The sequence below is a fragment of the Muntiacus reevesi genome, chromosome 2 (assembly GCF_963930625.1).
Source record: "Muntiacus reevesi chromosome 2, mMunRee1.1, whole genome shotgun sequence".
In the NCBI taxonomy this organism is placed as follows: Eukaryota; Metazoa; Chordata; class Mammalia; order Artiodactyla; family Cervidae; genus Muntiacus; species Muntiacus reevesi.
Genome location: NC_089250.1, coordinates 161,082,799 through 161,097,050, shown reverse-complemented (window position 1 = coordinate 161,097,050; position 14,252 = coordinate 161,082,799). Strand labels below are relative to the sequence as shown.

The following is a 14,252-nucleotide window of genomic DNA, read 5'->3' as shown; positions in this document are numbered from 1 at the left end:
ATATGTCTCTTAAAAATAGAATAATCCCCAAATGCAAGACTCTTGAAAACATACTGGCTCCAGCAGTCAGAACCTGCTCAGAAAGAAAGAGGCCTAGACACCATTGTGCTGAAGACTCTCAGCTCCAAGTACTGGCTGCCTTCCAGAAGGAAGAGGAGGCTGAGGCCAAAGCAATGGTGGCATCGTGCGCCCCCAAAGGGAAAGTGCACGTCTTGATGGAGCAGAGCTCAGGTGACTCCACGCACCCAACGGAAGATATTCTGGCTGGGGGTGATGTCCCAGTGTTATTTAATTCAGATGGTTACAAGTCAACAGAACGAGGGTGCCAATGGGAGGAAAAGCTTATAGAGATGGATACAACCAATCCTTTAAAGGTGAAGTGTGGATCATTTTCTACATTTAATAAAAACATTTTCTCATTTGAGGCTCTGGAAGTCTTGAGTCACATTTTTTTCATTGTTGTTGTAAATCCCCCCCCCCTCCCACCAACCCCCCTCTAAAATGTCTTAAAACACATGGCTTAACAGTGGCTGCACAGAAAATATACACCCTCAAAGTCTGACTTTCTTTTAAATACAAATATACAAAATGTAAACTGAGACAATAGAGAAATTTACAAAACTTTTCTTTAAAAATAATAAAGACAAAATTCAGTTCTAGTTATTAGGATGCTATTAAAATACGTGCAAGTTGTTGTATCCGACTGGATTTCTATTGCAATGTTCGCCAGAGACATGTCCAATCCATCTCGGCTCGAGGGCCGCCTCCGAACACAGACCTGAGTGGAAATCTCTTTGGGGAACTGGGAGGCTCCTGGTCTCAGGGGTGGGTGGCCTCCTTCCCCGGCTCCTAGAGGGCTTCCCCACCCGCCCGCCGGGGTGGGAGCTCCTCCGGTCGCAAGTCCGCTTCTAAGAAGGGTCCAGGCTGGTCCCACCATGGACTTCAGGCCAGAGCTGCAACTAGCTGCTTCCGGTGGAGTTTGAACTCACGTGGTTTGAATTGATGTGATGGTTAAAACTGGTCTTGGAATTGGGTGAACTCTTGGAATTGTTCTGATGCTGGGAGGGTGGGTGAGCAGAGAGGAGAGAAGGCGAGAGAGCAAGTCAGTCACTGCAGTCAGGCCCTGGGGCCCTTGCCTCACAGGGGCCTCGGAACCTGAGCCAGAGAAGTGCTGGGATGACCAGCCCTCCCTCTTGCTTTCTGGGGCCTTCCGTTTCCCCCCCACGCAGGCCTAGGTTCACAGAGCACCCTGCGGGTGGAGGCTTTCTCTTGGTGCCTGGGAGAAGCTATGGAATTCACAGAAGCCCAAGGCAGGGAGAAGGCGGTCCCTCTGTATTAATATGTACATGGTTAGACCTGCTGGCCTGGAGTTAGGCTGCCGGTTCAAACCCTAAGTGTGCCACTTCTTAGCTGAGTGACCTTGAGCAAGTGTCTGACTCCCTTGGTTGCCTGGCCTTTGTAAGGTGGGGTAGGAGCCACGTGCCCGGGGCTGTTCGAAAAAGGAAACTAGGCTGTGTATACAAAGGGCTCTCTGGGCTGCCCGGCTCCGGAACCATGAGCTGCTCATCCTTAGTGCCCCGGCAGCCTCTCAGCACCCCATCCCAGGAGAAGAGAGATCCGGGCGTCTGCTGCCCCGGTTGGTGGTGTTTCGGGCTTGTGCTGAGGCCACTGTTCTCCACCCCACTAAGTCCTCTCCCCACCCGGGGCAGTGAGCATCTCCATCCTGCATTTTCTGGTGGGCAAACAGAGGCTGGGAGAGGGTCAGTGAGCTGCCGCCCAACCGAGAAGGGGTCAGGGCTGGATTTGAACTCAGACTGTGAGCTTCCATAGCAAACACCTGTCCCAGAATCCGGGGCTGTCCTGGGGTGCTTGTCCATGTCAGAGATGGGGGTCATTTCTGTCTGGAATTTCAATTTTACTTGATGGAGGCATTTGAAAAGTATATTTTTATAGTAGGCGGAGATGAGTATGTTCGTGGAATGTGTACGAAGTTTCTAGATAAAACCATAAACTTGGGCCCTCAGTCTGCATTTTCTCTCTGGATTCTGCCAGATCCATGCTCCCCACCCTGTTATTCCAGATCCTCTGTGTGGGCTCACAGGCTGCGTGACCTTGAGCAAGTTCCCTAACCCTTCTCAGCCTCAGTTTCCTCCTCTGTGAAATGGGGTGATGGGAGCACTTCCAGGGCTTACCCTCCACTAAGGTCTCCAAAGGAGGGATACAGTTTTGCCTGCTGCTGCATCTTAAGTCCTCAGGTAACAGTCTAGCACAAATAGGTTCTCAATACATATTGGCGGAATGAATAGTTGAATGGAGGCCTGGGGTTTTATGAAGATTAAATAAGAGACACCTTCAAAAAGCAGTCAGCACAGGTTCCGGCCCACAGTGGAGTGCCACAAACAGTCACCTCTTCCCTGTTATTTAAGAGGGAGGGAGGTGGGATGCCAAGGGCCTGGGGACAGAGCTGCACCTGCCTTCACCTCTTCATCCCCCTGGGGAGAGGGGCTGCTCCTGTGGGCCGGGAAAGAGGAAAATAAGGAACCGGGGCCTCGCAGGCCTGGGGATGGGACCACACCTTCTTAAAGAGCCAGGCCAGGAGGGGGCGCTATGCTGGCTCCCCGCTTCTTGGTGGCAGGGATGAGGGTAGGGGTCTCTCTCTCCCAAAGGCCTGCCTGGTCCTGCCTGGGACATTTCTCCATTTGGCCCCACCAACCCTTCATCCAAGACCAGTCTCTGAGAGAAGAATACCTTTTCCTGAGGGACAAAGTCTCCTCTGGCTGCTGGCGGTAAGGCACAGCATGCAACTACAGGGCCTTCTCAGGAGCCCCGAGGTTCTGTGGGGATGCCTCTCCAACGCCAGGCACGCCTGTTCTGTGTCAGATCTTTGCATGCGTAACTGGCGTCGCCTTTACAACGACTCTCAACCAGGGGCGTTTTGTCCCCAGGTCCTGGGGACACATTTGACCAACACAAGGGAGTGGATGCTACTGCCATCTACTGGCTGGAGGCCAGGGGTGCTGCTAAACCCCCGAAGGCATCGGACAGGCCAACAACAAAGGATAAACCCAACGCATCAACAGTGCTGAGGCTGAGGAACCCTGACAGAGGGTCAACTTCGGGTGTGCCCTCCGCTCTGGGGACCCCATCAACCAGTGGGTTTCGAGGTACTTCGCACAGGCTGCCTGTCCTTCCAGGCTGCAGCTGCAACCTCCCCGTCTCCCCAGCCCGCAAGTTGGTCTCAGTCCTATGGAAGGGCCAGGCCTGGGGTTCCCAGAGCTGAGACCAGGGCATCCAGGTTGGGCTGGGGGCGAGGGTCTCACCTGACGCTTGAAGAGCCTCTGGAGCAGCCCTTTCTTTGGCGGTTCCGGAGGGTGGCTTCGGTTTAGGTCTGCTGAGAGGGTACCGTGGGGTCCGAACACGTTCAGCTCCTTAAAGCACTCTGTCTCTATCATCTGGGGAAGCGGTCAAAACACAGGCGGGGCGAGGGGCTGTCCAGGTCATCCCGGCGGGACAGGCAGCCCAGCAGCCGGGTCGTGGGCGGCATGGTCCCGAGCCTGGTCCTGCCAGGCCCTCCACTCGCCTGGGCTGAGACCCCGACAGCCTCCCGCCTGCCCACTGCCTCTCCCGGACTGCCTGGCGAGCCGCCCTCACTCAGAAGACAGAAGCCGGGCACGGAGGGTGGGATGTAGGCGCTCATCTTTCAGCCTCCCTCAGCTCCTTCTCCACCCGTGTTCTGGACCGTCCCGCTCCAAGGCTGCAGGCCGACCGCCCCATCATTTCTATCTCACGCGAACCAGCTCGGACTGGGTTCCATCCCCCAGTGTGCAGTGGGGTAATGGGAGCACTTTCTTGGCTCACCCGCCACTAAGATCCCCAAAGGAGGGATGCGGTTTTGCCTGCTGCTGCATCTTCAGTCCTCAGATAACTGCCCCGACTCCATCATCCCCCTCAGGCCTCCAGCTGCTGCCCCGTTTCCCAGCCACGCTTCTCCAGAGTCATCCGGACAGGCCTCCTCTCCCCGCCCAGCCAGCTCCTGACCCGGCACCATGCCATGCCCCAGTCTGCCCACCGGGACGCACCCCCTCCTCGGCGACCCTTTCTGCCCTCAGAGCAGCCCCGCCCCCGCTTTCAGGTGAAGCCGAGGACCCCACTGTGCTCACCTCGCTTTGCCACGGGATGGGCACGGAGCCCGTGGAGAACTTGGAGTAGAAGTCATCGTCCGTGTGGTCCAGGTTGACGCCTTTCACAGTGGAGAACTGCTCGATGTCCAACACGTCCTTGCAGTACACGGCCCGGGGCTGGGGAGGGAGGGATTTGAATGGGGGGGGCAGGGGTGGTCTCCCAGGGCCTCCCCCCCTCCCTGGGAACCTGGCTGCCCTGGCTCAGAGGGACCAAGGGGCCCCCAGTTGGGATGATGAGAACTCAGGCCCCTTCCTGCCATCACTGACCCACAGGCTATGATGGGGGATGTCCCAGGAGGACCACTCTGGCCCTTCCCACATCAGAGGCCAGTCGGGGGTGGGGGGGGGGTGGGTCACCATGCAGGCTTGTCTGCCACACACAGACCTGGGCTGGGGTCCCAACTGTGGTGCTTAGGCACTTTGGGAAAGTCACATTAACCCCTGGAGGCCTCAGTTTCCTCGCCTGCAAAATGGGGACAATTGAGGCACTGGGCCATGAGGCTGTCGTCAGTGCTGCTATGGACCTGATGCTGTAACCCTGGTGATCTCTTTCATCTCACTTGTCCACCAAACATGCTCTGGGGCTGCAGTTCAGAGACTCAGAGAGACAAACCTGGGCCCTGCCCTCTGGGAGTTCAAGGTTGGTGGGGGAGGGCTCCCAGGGGTTCTGGGAGCCTGGGAATCTGGAAATGAAAACTTCATTTAGGTGATGAAGACCCCTCCAGACCAGGCAATGCTCTGCTACTGGCAGACGGGAGCCACCCCCTGGCCACAGGGTTCAGCCCTGGGTCCAGGGCCCCGCACAGATGTTCAGCAAAGTCAAAGGTCGTAAGTCAGTGCATGGGCTCAATCCAGGCTGGGGAGCTACTCACATCTGGAATAAAGGGGGGATCCAACATCCCGGCCTCTAAGCGCTTGAAATTCATGTTCCTGAAGAAGGGGTGCCTCTTGACCTCCGCGGCCCCTTCCTCCTGGCAGCCCAGCCTCTGCTTCGCATCTTTGGTGAGCAGCTGCGACAGGAGAGCCCCATGAGGACTTGCCTGGCGGGGGTTGGGGGGGGCCTTTCCTCCTGCCCAGAGGCCCAAGGGGCAGAGGGGCTTTGGAGAGCCTATGATCACCTCCCTTTCACACAAGAATCTCCGAGCCATCCCCCGCCAAGACATCCCTTCTTTCGCATCCACCAGGCCTGGGCCACCCCAGGTTCCCATCAGACACTGCTCTACCCTGATTCAGAGGATCTCCTGAACTGCGGGGTACTTTGTGGTCCCAGGATCCCAGCGTGCTCGGATGCCTGGAACCCTCAGGAGAGCAGGAGTCCTGTCTGATTCTGCCCACGACTGCATGGCCCATGCCTGGTGCGTACCTGGCACCCACTAATGTGTGCTGAACTGGCATCCCCTCTTTTGCTCCAGGTAAGCTACAAAGGACAAAGACTGGTCTGTGGGCTTTCTCATTCTTCTACTCGATTCCTAGGTACATGGCAGACTCGTACCCAGTAGGTGCCGAGAGACGGGATGCTGAGGGTCTGGCCTCAGCAAAGTTATGTTAAGAGGACCCATCAGGGCAAGGCAGATACGACACCACAGTGGCGGAGGAAATGAGAACTGGCTGCTAGCTGAGGGATCAGGAGGTGGTCTGGGGAGGGGGCGTCTGAGACAGGCTTTCAAGGTGGGCAGAAGGCACTGGAGGGACCTGTGACAGTGTAAGTAGGGCGAGCTTGGAGAACACTCATCGTTGAGTCTGAGGGAAGGATGGGGGTGAGAGAGATGGGTCAGAGTCAAGAGGACCGGCTGGGAAGGAGTGATGGAGGGTCCTGAAGGCCAGGTCTGGAGGTGGGATTTTAATACAGAGGTAGTGGGGAGCCAAGGATGGAAGAAGGTACTCATCACAAACAAAAGGCAGGATGGAAGGTTAATAAGAGAGGAAGGGGCTGCAGGGACCGACAAACGACCAGACAGGAGGGAGGTGTGAATGAAAGATGGGGAGCGGGGAGGAGGAAGGGGCAGTGAGGGGGAGGGGCGGGAAGGAGGAAGCGGAAGGGAGGGGGCGGGGCGGGCCGGGCCACAGCTGAAGATGAGGCGGGGCCCCAATATGACTGCAGGGCGTCAGCCCCATCCCCAGCCCCAGGGTCGCTGCCTGCTCTCCTGCCCGCCACACTGAGCACTCCCCCGAGGACACAGTTGGAATCTAAGTGTTTGCTTCAAGACTGAAATCAAAGTGGGCGGCCCGCACCTTGGAGGGAGTCCAGCCCTTTCTTTTACCAGCGTCCTGGTGCCCTCTGCACATGCTCATTATGAGAGGCAGGGGGCCTCCTGGGGTCCACGGTCTGGAGGGGAGACTTGCTGGGACTGCTCCCCTCAAAACTAAGCAGTGAAAGCTGACCGTGGGGCGAGCCTTGAAGGGACGGAGCCACGAGCTGGCTGCTCACAATGTCCCCAACTCGGTCTACCGACCCCCCGCCCCCGCAGGCTTGGCCCCGTGGACTGGTGGCTCGGGGCCACTCCTGCCCTTCTTCTGGGCTCTGCTTGTCTCCAAGAAACCTCTGGGCTGCAGGCCCCAGAGGCTGCAGGGGCTGGCCAGGCAGATGACACAGTGAGGGTAGAAGTTGAGGGTTGGCTGCGTGGGCCATGCCAGGCTGTCCCTCAGCTCCTGCCAGGCAGGAATGTTGGCAGGTGTCCGGGGCTTCTGCTTTTTGCAAAAGAGGCCAGAAAATCCAGGTTTTTATGTGATTTTGCCCCATTTAAAAATCTTGGCAATTAACCCACTATTCACTTTTTTCTAAAACACTGTTCAGCTAAAATAAACACCCACCTATGTGTTGCCTATTTGCAGCCTGGGCATCAGGTCAAGAGTTTACAAATATTATATTAGGTATAAACCAGGAGAAGCAAGAGACAGAAATGGTGTGAGCTGAGGGGGATGGGGCAGGCAGAGAGGGCTTCCTGGAGGAGGATGACTAGAGATGGGCTGGAAGGATGGGTGGGACTGAGAGGGATACAGGGCCATGGGGAAGGACCAGTGCTGGGACTCAGCAGGGGCCTAATAAAGGTGGGGGCTGAGGTCTGGGCTTAGGGACTGGACCCAGGAGACAGGACAAATAGAGGCATGCACTCCTGGACCACAGGGGCAGGGAAGGGGGCCTTGTGACTGCCCAGGTGGAATGGGGGCTGCGGACTGACTTTATTGCTGTTTGTAGAAAAGTCTTCCTCAGTAGGCAGGGCTGCAGCTGCCCAGGACCTCCGTGGTCTCCTTACGATCAGGCCGTCCTATATCCTGGGCCTGGTGTCCCTTGGTGGTGACAGGGCGAGCCTGGCTGCTAGACCAGATGGGTTGAGGTTAAGGACATGGAAGAAATCCTAGATCAGAATTCCAAGACCTCAGGGTCATTTGCAAGGAGTCAGAGCAAGACCAGAGGCCTCCAGAAGTTCTTCTAGCTGAGAAAGATGAGGGGACCTTGCTTTTGACATTTGCACCTGTGAGCCCAGGTCCACCTGGAGACTGGGCTCAGCTGCCGCCTTCCTTGTAGTGGCCACCAGGGGGCAGCAGAGGAACGGCAGTGTCCCAGAGCCGATGACCGAGGGCAGGGGGCCCTCTGTGCCTCTCTGTCCTCCCAGTGGGTCCCCTGTTGCTCTTAGGGTCTCTCAAGAACTGCTTCTCTGAATTCCTGACCTATTTGATGATGCGCTGACCTTCCATCCCTCACCGTTAGGTCCCCGTGGATAGGTACCTGGTTGCAACATCAACCAAGTGTTGCTGGCTCCCCTTTCGACCCCCCCGGTTTTCAACCACCCCCTAGGGTACCCCACACTTCCATGTACCTGCCTTTTGCTGCCTTGCTCCTCTTGCCCCTCTATCCCAGCTCCGGCTGCCGTGACTACCTGTTTCCTTGGAGGCCGCCCAGCTGCAGGCTGGCCCAGGCATGTGGTCCGGGCATGTGTTTGCTTGTGTACACGCCATGCCTCCCTCACGGTCTCACACACGCAAACGACAGATCTATGGTTCCTCTTTGGAAATGGTCAGATGGCAGCTCTGGGCCAAATCCCTCTCCCTGTGCCTCTGTGACGTCAGGCTGAGGCTGGTGAGAGGAAGTGGTCAGGCAGCGGGTGGCCGGCTCCAGGAGGGCGGCCTTCTGGGGGCGGGAACTCGGCCACATGGCTCCGGGGCCCCTAGCAGTGCAGCCTCGGGTTTTCTAGAAGCAGAAACTTTGCTACTTGTCATCCGTTTCCCAGGCCTGCCTTTCCCTGGACTCCGGCCTGGTTGTAGACGTTCACATTTCAGACCCCGAGGGTTAGACCCCTGTCTTGCTGTTCTAGTTGCAGAGCAGAGGAAGGGACCTGGGGCTCCCAGGTGCCAAGCGTTGGGCACTCAGGCCCTTGTCCCCGCGTGGCTGGCGTTAGAGGGCATCTGCCAGCACAGCAGTACTGAAGCCAGAGGGAAGAGGGCCCTGGGGGGCACAGGTGGGACTCGGGAGCCAGAGAGCCCGGCAGGGAAGGAAGGGGGCCCGCCGGAACCGAGGAGAAGGGCCTCGGTCCAGGGGCAGACTCTCTCCAGCTTCACTTTTGAGGTCCTGCCACCCCACTTGCTCTATTCAGCTTCCAGGCCCCCAGTCTGGTCCCTGCCCACCAGCCTGGCTAAAGGCCACACCCCGAGTGAGCTCTGTCTGGGGCCGGGTCAAATTCTCTATCCATGGACGCTGTCACTCAGGACCTCAGCAGGTGTGACCAACATTCCATGTAGTGGGTGGAAAACTTGATTAAATGATGTTCGAAGGCCAAGACTATCACCACTCACCGCCTGCAGCCCCTGGCCCCAGAGCAGCACCAGGGATTCAGAGCTGGACGGAACAGGAGGCCCAAGGTCAAGGGCAGGGGCTGTCCTGATGCCTTTGTATCTTGGAGACCAGCTGGGAGCATCCCCTTTCTCCCCCATGCTGACCTCCCCTCAGAGCTGGACATAAGGGTGTCTCCCCTTGCTCACCGTAGCCCCCCTTCCTTGTCACGGAGCCTCCCTGCCGCACCCCAGGCTCCCTCCTGGAAGTGTCTGTCAACCACCCCAGTTCACAGAGCCGGTGGCTTCATCATCCACACCCTAGCATGCCCTGGCCCTGCTCCCATCTGCCTGTTGGCTGTTCTTGGCTAGGGGCCGGGAAGGGAGCCGGCATTGCACACCGGCCCTAGGGCGACGTCTGGCTCACCAGGAGCTCACCATTTTGCAGATGGACTTGGCCTCCTCGGAGAACTTGTGCGAGTACACCTCCTCTGTCTCCAACACCCGGCGGTCCACCTCCTCCCTCTTCACCTTCTCCTTGCGGCCGCGGAAGGGCGACTGGCCTTCGATCATCTCGTAGATGAGGCAGCCCAGACCCCAGTAGTCAGGGCTCAGGCCGTACCTCTGGTTGTTCAGGACCTCTGGAGCTGGGGGCAGAGCAGGAGATCCGGGGAGGTGAGGGACGGCTGGTGGTGGGTCAGAGCCAGGCACGTGGGGCCAGGACTGGGATGCTAATGGGGCCTCAGGACATCCTGCAAGCAGGAGTGGTGGTACTGCTCACAGGAGGCCTGGGGCTCCACAGCTGGGATCCCTTCCCACTGCTGACTCCTGCCCACCAACTGCTAGAAATACCTCCTCTTCCAGGGAGCCTGCCTTGGTTGCTCTTCTCTGCGCTCCCAAAGGACTCTGACTGTGGCTTCAGACGCCTGACCATGGTGGATGAAAACAACCCGTTCCCTTGACATCTCCCCCACTCGACTGTGAGCCGCCTCATTCCCTGCTGCTCCTGGTAACAGGTATGATGCCTGGCATACAGTAGGTGTTGCACACATATTCATTTCAATGAATGAAAGTGTGTCCGCCCAAAGTAAAGATGATTTTAAATGTATCCGGAATTCCAGCAACGTCTCACTATGACTTCCCTAACACTTTGATCAAATGGATTATAGATTCACCAGAGAAGTGCAAGAGAAGATAGGCAGGCCACGTACATCCAGGAAGGCAACTGTATCCACATGGGTGCAGACACTGTGCACAAGAAGATGACACAGATGCCCAAGCAGGCACACACAGCGTGCACAGATGGATTTATCTATCCATCACTGACCCATCCATCCACCCATCATCCATCCATCATCTATCCATATCACCCATCCATCCATCATCTGTCTATCCATCCATCACCCATCCATCCACCCATCATCCATCCATCCATCATCCATCCATCACCCATCCATCCATCATTCATCCATCCCATCCATCCATCATCTATCCACCCATCATCCATCCATCCATCATCCATCCAACCATCATCCATCTACCTATCATCTATCTATCCATCCATCACCCATCCATCCATCATCTATCCATCACTCACCCATCCATCCATCACCCATCCATCTACCCATCATCCATCCATCCATCATCTATCCATCCACTCATCATCTATCCATCCACTTATTAACCCAGTCATCCATCATCCATCCATTATCTATCACCTATCGATCATCTATCCATCCACCCATCCGTAAGCATTCACATAGGTATATATACCTCCTACATACACATAGACACACACCCCATGGGTCCCCCAATACCATGCAATCTGAAAAGGACCCTCTGACACCAGAGTCCAGAACCCTGAGCGTGTGCTGCTGGCATGAGCCCAGAGGAGGACAACAGTGTTCCTGTCCCTTGGAGCTTTCTCGAGTCCCCTGCCTCCTGGGGTGAGCAGGTGGATGTGTGTGAGGTATACAGGAAGATGCCTGAGGAATATCCCTATTTGGAAGGCAGACCCCAGGGGACCAGTGTAGCTCCAGGGCAACCGTCTCTGAGAAGGCTCAGGGGACACGGGGCAGGAGCCAAGGCTGGTCCCTGCTTAGAACGGGGCTTTGTGACACAGTAGGTGGCATGCTCCTCTCCTTTCTGGGCCCTTCCTAATGACCTCCCCTTCTTGAGGTCACTCTGAAAGGCTGTCTGTCAATTCACTGGACCCCTACTTGACCCACACCCCAGGCAACTGTGTGTGTCAGCCCTGAAACTGCCCTGGGAGGGCTTTGGCTGGGGGTGGGGGCTGCAGAACTCAGTGTAGTCGAGACACCCTGGGGCCCCAACACGTCCCCGACCCTGGCCGCAACTTCCCGCCTCCCACGTGACTACTTCGGCAAGTTACACAAAGAGGCCAGTGGCTCCAAGGGCCCAGCCCGGGGAGGAGCCATCCTATACTCACCCATGTAGCCGACGGTGCCCACCCGGCCGCGGATCAGGTCTCCCTCAGGGATCTTCACGGCCAGGCCCAGGTCCGAGATCCTGATGTGGCCTGATGGGGGACAGCAGGGTCAGCAGGTCCCTGGGGTGGCCCTGTGGACATCTGGTCCACCCTGGGCAGGACCCTAGACTTGCCACGGGGCCCTCGCCTTTCATTTGTCCCAAGAAGAGTGGTACCCAGTTGGCCATGCAGGGTGACTGTGGACCATCGCGAGAGTCAGATGTCAGAGGTCAGGGGTAAATTATTACTCTTAGGGAGAAAAACATAAAGATGCAATAGGACCCCTGCATTCAGCTGGAAGATGGCGGACCAGCCTCATAAAATGCCCTAAGGGGCTTCTTGGGAGGCTAACATCACGAAGTTTAAGATGCCTTGCCCAATTCTGGGATTGCTTCATGGGAAAATGTGAGATTCTCCTGACATTTTGCAACAATTTGCTTTAGGGGAAAAATCACAAAGCAACATGGGAAGCAACTCCCTGTTCTGCCTTGTTGGTCTTTGGGGTTGCTTGTTTGTTTCCCTTTGGAGAACCTGCCGCCCAGACCAGCAGAGACTGGGAGGTGGCATTGGAGCTCCCAAGCCAGAACTGACCCCCAAAAGCCAGAGGCGACCCCGTCCTGAGAGCGCGCCTTGGCACTGTGTCTTCCAGCAGCCCACTTGGAAGTGTCATGGCCTCATCTGACCCTGCAGGAAGGAACACTGACCCCCCTCCCCAGACTGGACTTCAACGAGGCCCAAAGCAGGGAGCCCCACCACGAGGCTGGAGCTGAGTGAAGCCCGCTGGCTTGTTGTCCCTGATGAAGGCAGGAATGGTGCTAGGGGAGAGAGCATGCAGATTCAGGACGTTGGATGATAGATTGGTGGTAGGCACAGTTCTGAGTTCCCTGGGGGCTCTGGGCGCATACACAGAGGGGCAGTGGGCCCTGAGCCCTCTGCCCGACAGCATCCCACTCAAACCTCTTCTCCAGGTCTTCTCCCTCCCCTTCCTTCCCTTTGGCCTGGGACTTGCTGGCAGGGAGACCTACTTTCAGGTCTCCACTCCCCACTGATTTTTGTGGGTGGCCTTGGTGAGTGGGCTCCTCTGAGACTCAATCTTATCATCTGTAAAATGGGCACAGGGTCAACTGGCCCTGCTCCCTCTGTAAAGATGGGACAATTTAGTTAGAAGATGCGACAACCCTTTCCCAGGTGTGAGAGTCTAAATAGTCGTGAGGGGCTCCTGTGGAGGCTTTGTTATCCATGTGTGTGTGCACAAACACACATGAAAATAACAATGATGACAGACAAGTAATAACACCTAACATGTTATGGCTGGCTTCCCTGGTGGCTCAGATGGTAAAGAGGCCAGCTGCAATGCAGGAGACCCAGGTTCAATCCCTGGGTCAGGAAGATCCCTTGGAGGAGGAAATGGCAGCCCACTCCAGTAGTCTTGCCTGGAGAATCCCACGGACAGAGGAGGTTGGTGGGCTACAGTCCACAGGGTCGCAAAGAGTTGACAGGACTGAGCAACTAAGCCCGCACACACAGTTGATAAAACAACTTATCAAGGTATCTCGCCAGAACCTCAGCACCACCCTCCACCATCTGAAGAAGGCAGGGCAAGGCCCATGTTTCCATTTCACAGACTAGAAAGATGGGGTGAGGGGAGTTGTGTGAGAGCTAAATGTTTGCCCAGAGTCTCTGGAACCCTCGACTCCTCACTCAGTGCTGGCTCCCTCTTTCTCTCCCTGTCCTCCACCGTCCGCTGAGCCACATCCTTCTTCATCAAGTAGGAGCTGTGTCCACACCCTCTGCCCTCCCGAGGACCCAGGGTCAGCATCTCTGAGTCTCTGTTGGAAGCCGCCCGCTCAATTTGGCTTGTGACGCTCAGCTACAGAGCTGGGAATGGATCCCCGGGGCCGCTGCGTGACTTACCGTAATCGTCTAACAGGATATTTTCGGGTTTCAAATCTCTGAAAGGGAAAGATCACAAGCATGTGAGTGTGAGTGTTCTGGGTGGCAAGGCCACATAAGCATCTGTTGTGGACCCCCTGAGGTGCTCAGGCCTGAGTGGTCCCTCCCCAGCTCTGGGCTCAGGAGGTCTGGTCTCTCTCTGGGTTAAGACCATCTTGGGCTCACTTCTCTCCCCCTGGTATTAATTTAAAACAAATGCTGCTGTTTGCCATAGGTATCCTCTCGACTCTGGAGAGTGACTGAAAAGGTTAGGCAAAGGCTAGTCCGTGCACTAAGGGTCCCCGGGGGTGGGAGGTGACAGACCCCTCCAGGGATGGGAAGACCTCGGGGTCTCCGGATGCCCTGAAGGCAAGAGCCAGGCCTGGGAATGAAGGGAGAGCAGTTACTGAGGACAAAACCCCTGCTGGAGAATTGGGTCAGAGAATTGTAAGGGAGAGAATGGTGACCTCCAGGACAAAGACCCCCTTTGGGATGGGGCCCCCGGGAGCCTGGCACTTTCCCCAGCTCCAGCTGAGCCACAGCCTGGGAGAAAGCACAGTCATCAGGCACAGCTGTAGACGCAACCACCTCCCCCAGTCCCCAGGGTCTCTCTTCTCTTTACAAGACACGGTCATGCTCATGAGAAAGAGAACCTTTCCACTGTAACGGGGAGAGGCAGCAGAAGTGTCCGGTTTTATTAATAAAAGCTCTTCTCTGTGAATTAAAGAATAACCAAAGGACACCCTAGTGTGCAACTTGGGTAAGCCACTGCACAGATGCCACACATGGCATCTGGATTGAAGATTTGGTTCTCAACCAACTGGCTTTGTTCATTAAACTGAGGGCAGCTGTCCTCATGGGGAGAGGTTCATGTGCCCACATCC

At 56.5% G+C, this 14,252-nt stretch overlaps 1 protein-coding gene across 4 annotated transcripts in view; it reads right to left on the bottom strand.

Moving 5' to 3' along the window:
• Nucleotides 1–271: 271 nt before the first annotated feature.
• The window catches only part of GRK5 (G protein-coupled receptor kinase 5), a 221,248-nt gene continuing 207,267 nt past the window's right edge, over nucleotides 272–14,252 (bottom strand). For 3 of the 4 annotated variants that reach the window (XM_065923425.1, XM_065923424.1, XM_065923428.1), the window contains 7 exons: nucleotides 13,351–13,388; nucleotides 11,398–11,487; nucleotides 9,387–9,595; nucleotides 5,054–5,191; nucleotides 4,161–4,298; nucleotides 3,321–3,452; nucleotides 272–1,058 (listed from right to left, as the gene is read on the bottom strand). In XM_065923425.1, coding sequence (XP_065779497.1) covers nucleotides 960–1,058; nucleotides 3,321–3,452; nucleotides 4,161–4,298; nucleotides 5,054–5,191; nucleotides 9,387–9,595; nucleotides 11,398–11,487; nucleotides 13,351–13,388 — 844 coding nt within the window. In that variant the 3' untranslated portion in view covers nucleotides 272–959. The remainder of the gene's footprint in view (nucleotides 1,059–3,320; nucleotides 3,453–4,160; nucleotides 4,299–5,053; nucleotides 5,192–9,386; nucleotides 9,596–11,397; nucleotides 11,488–13,350; nucleotides 13,389–14,252) is intronic. The other variant, XM_065923427.1, reaches the window with a different exon arrangement.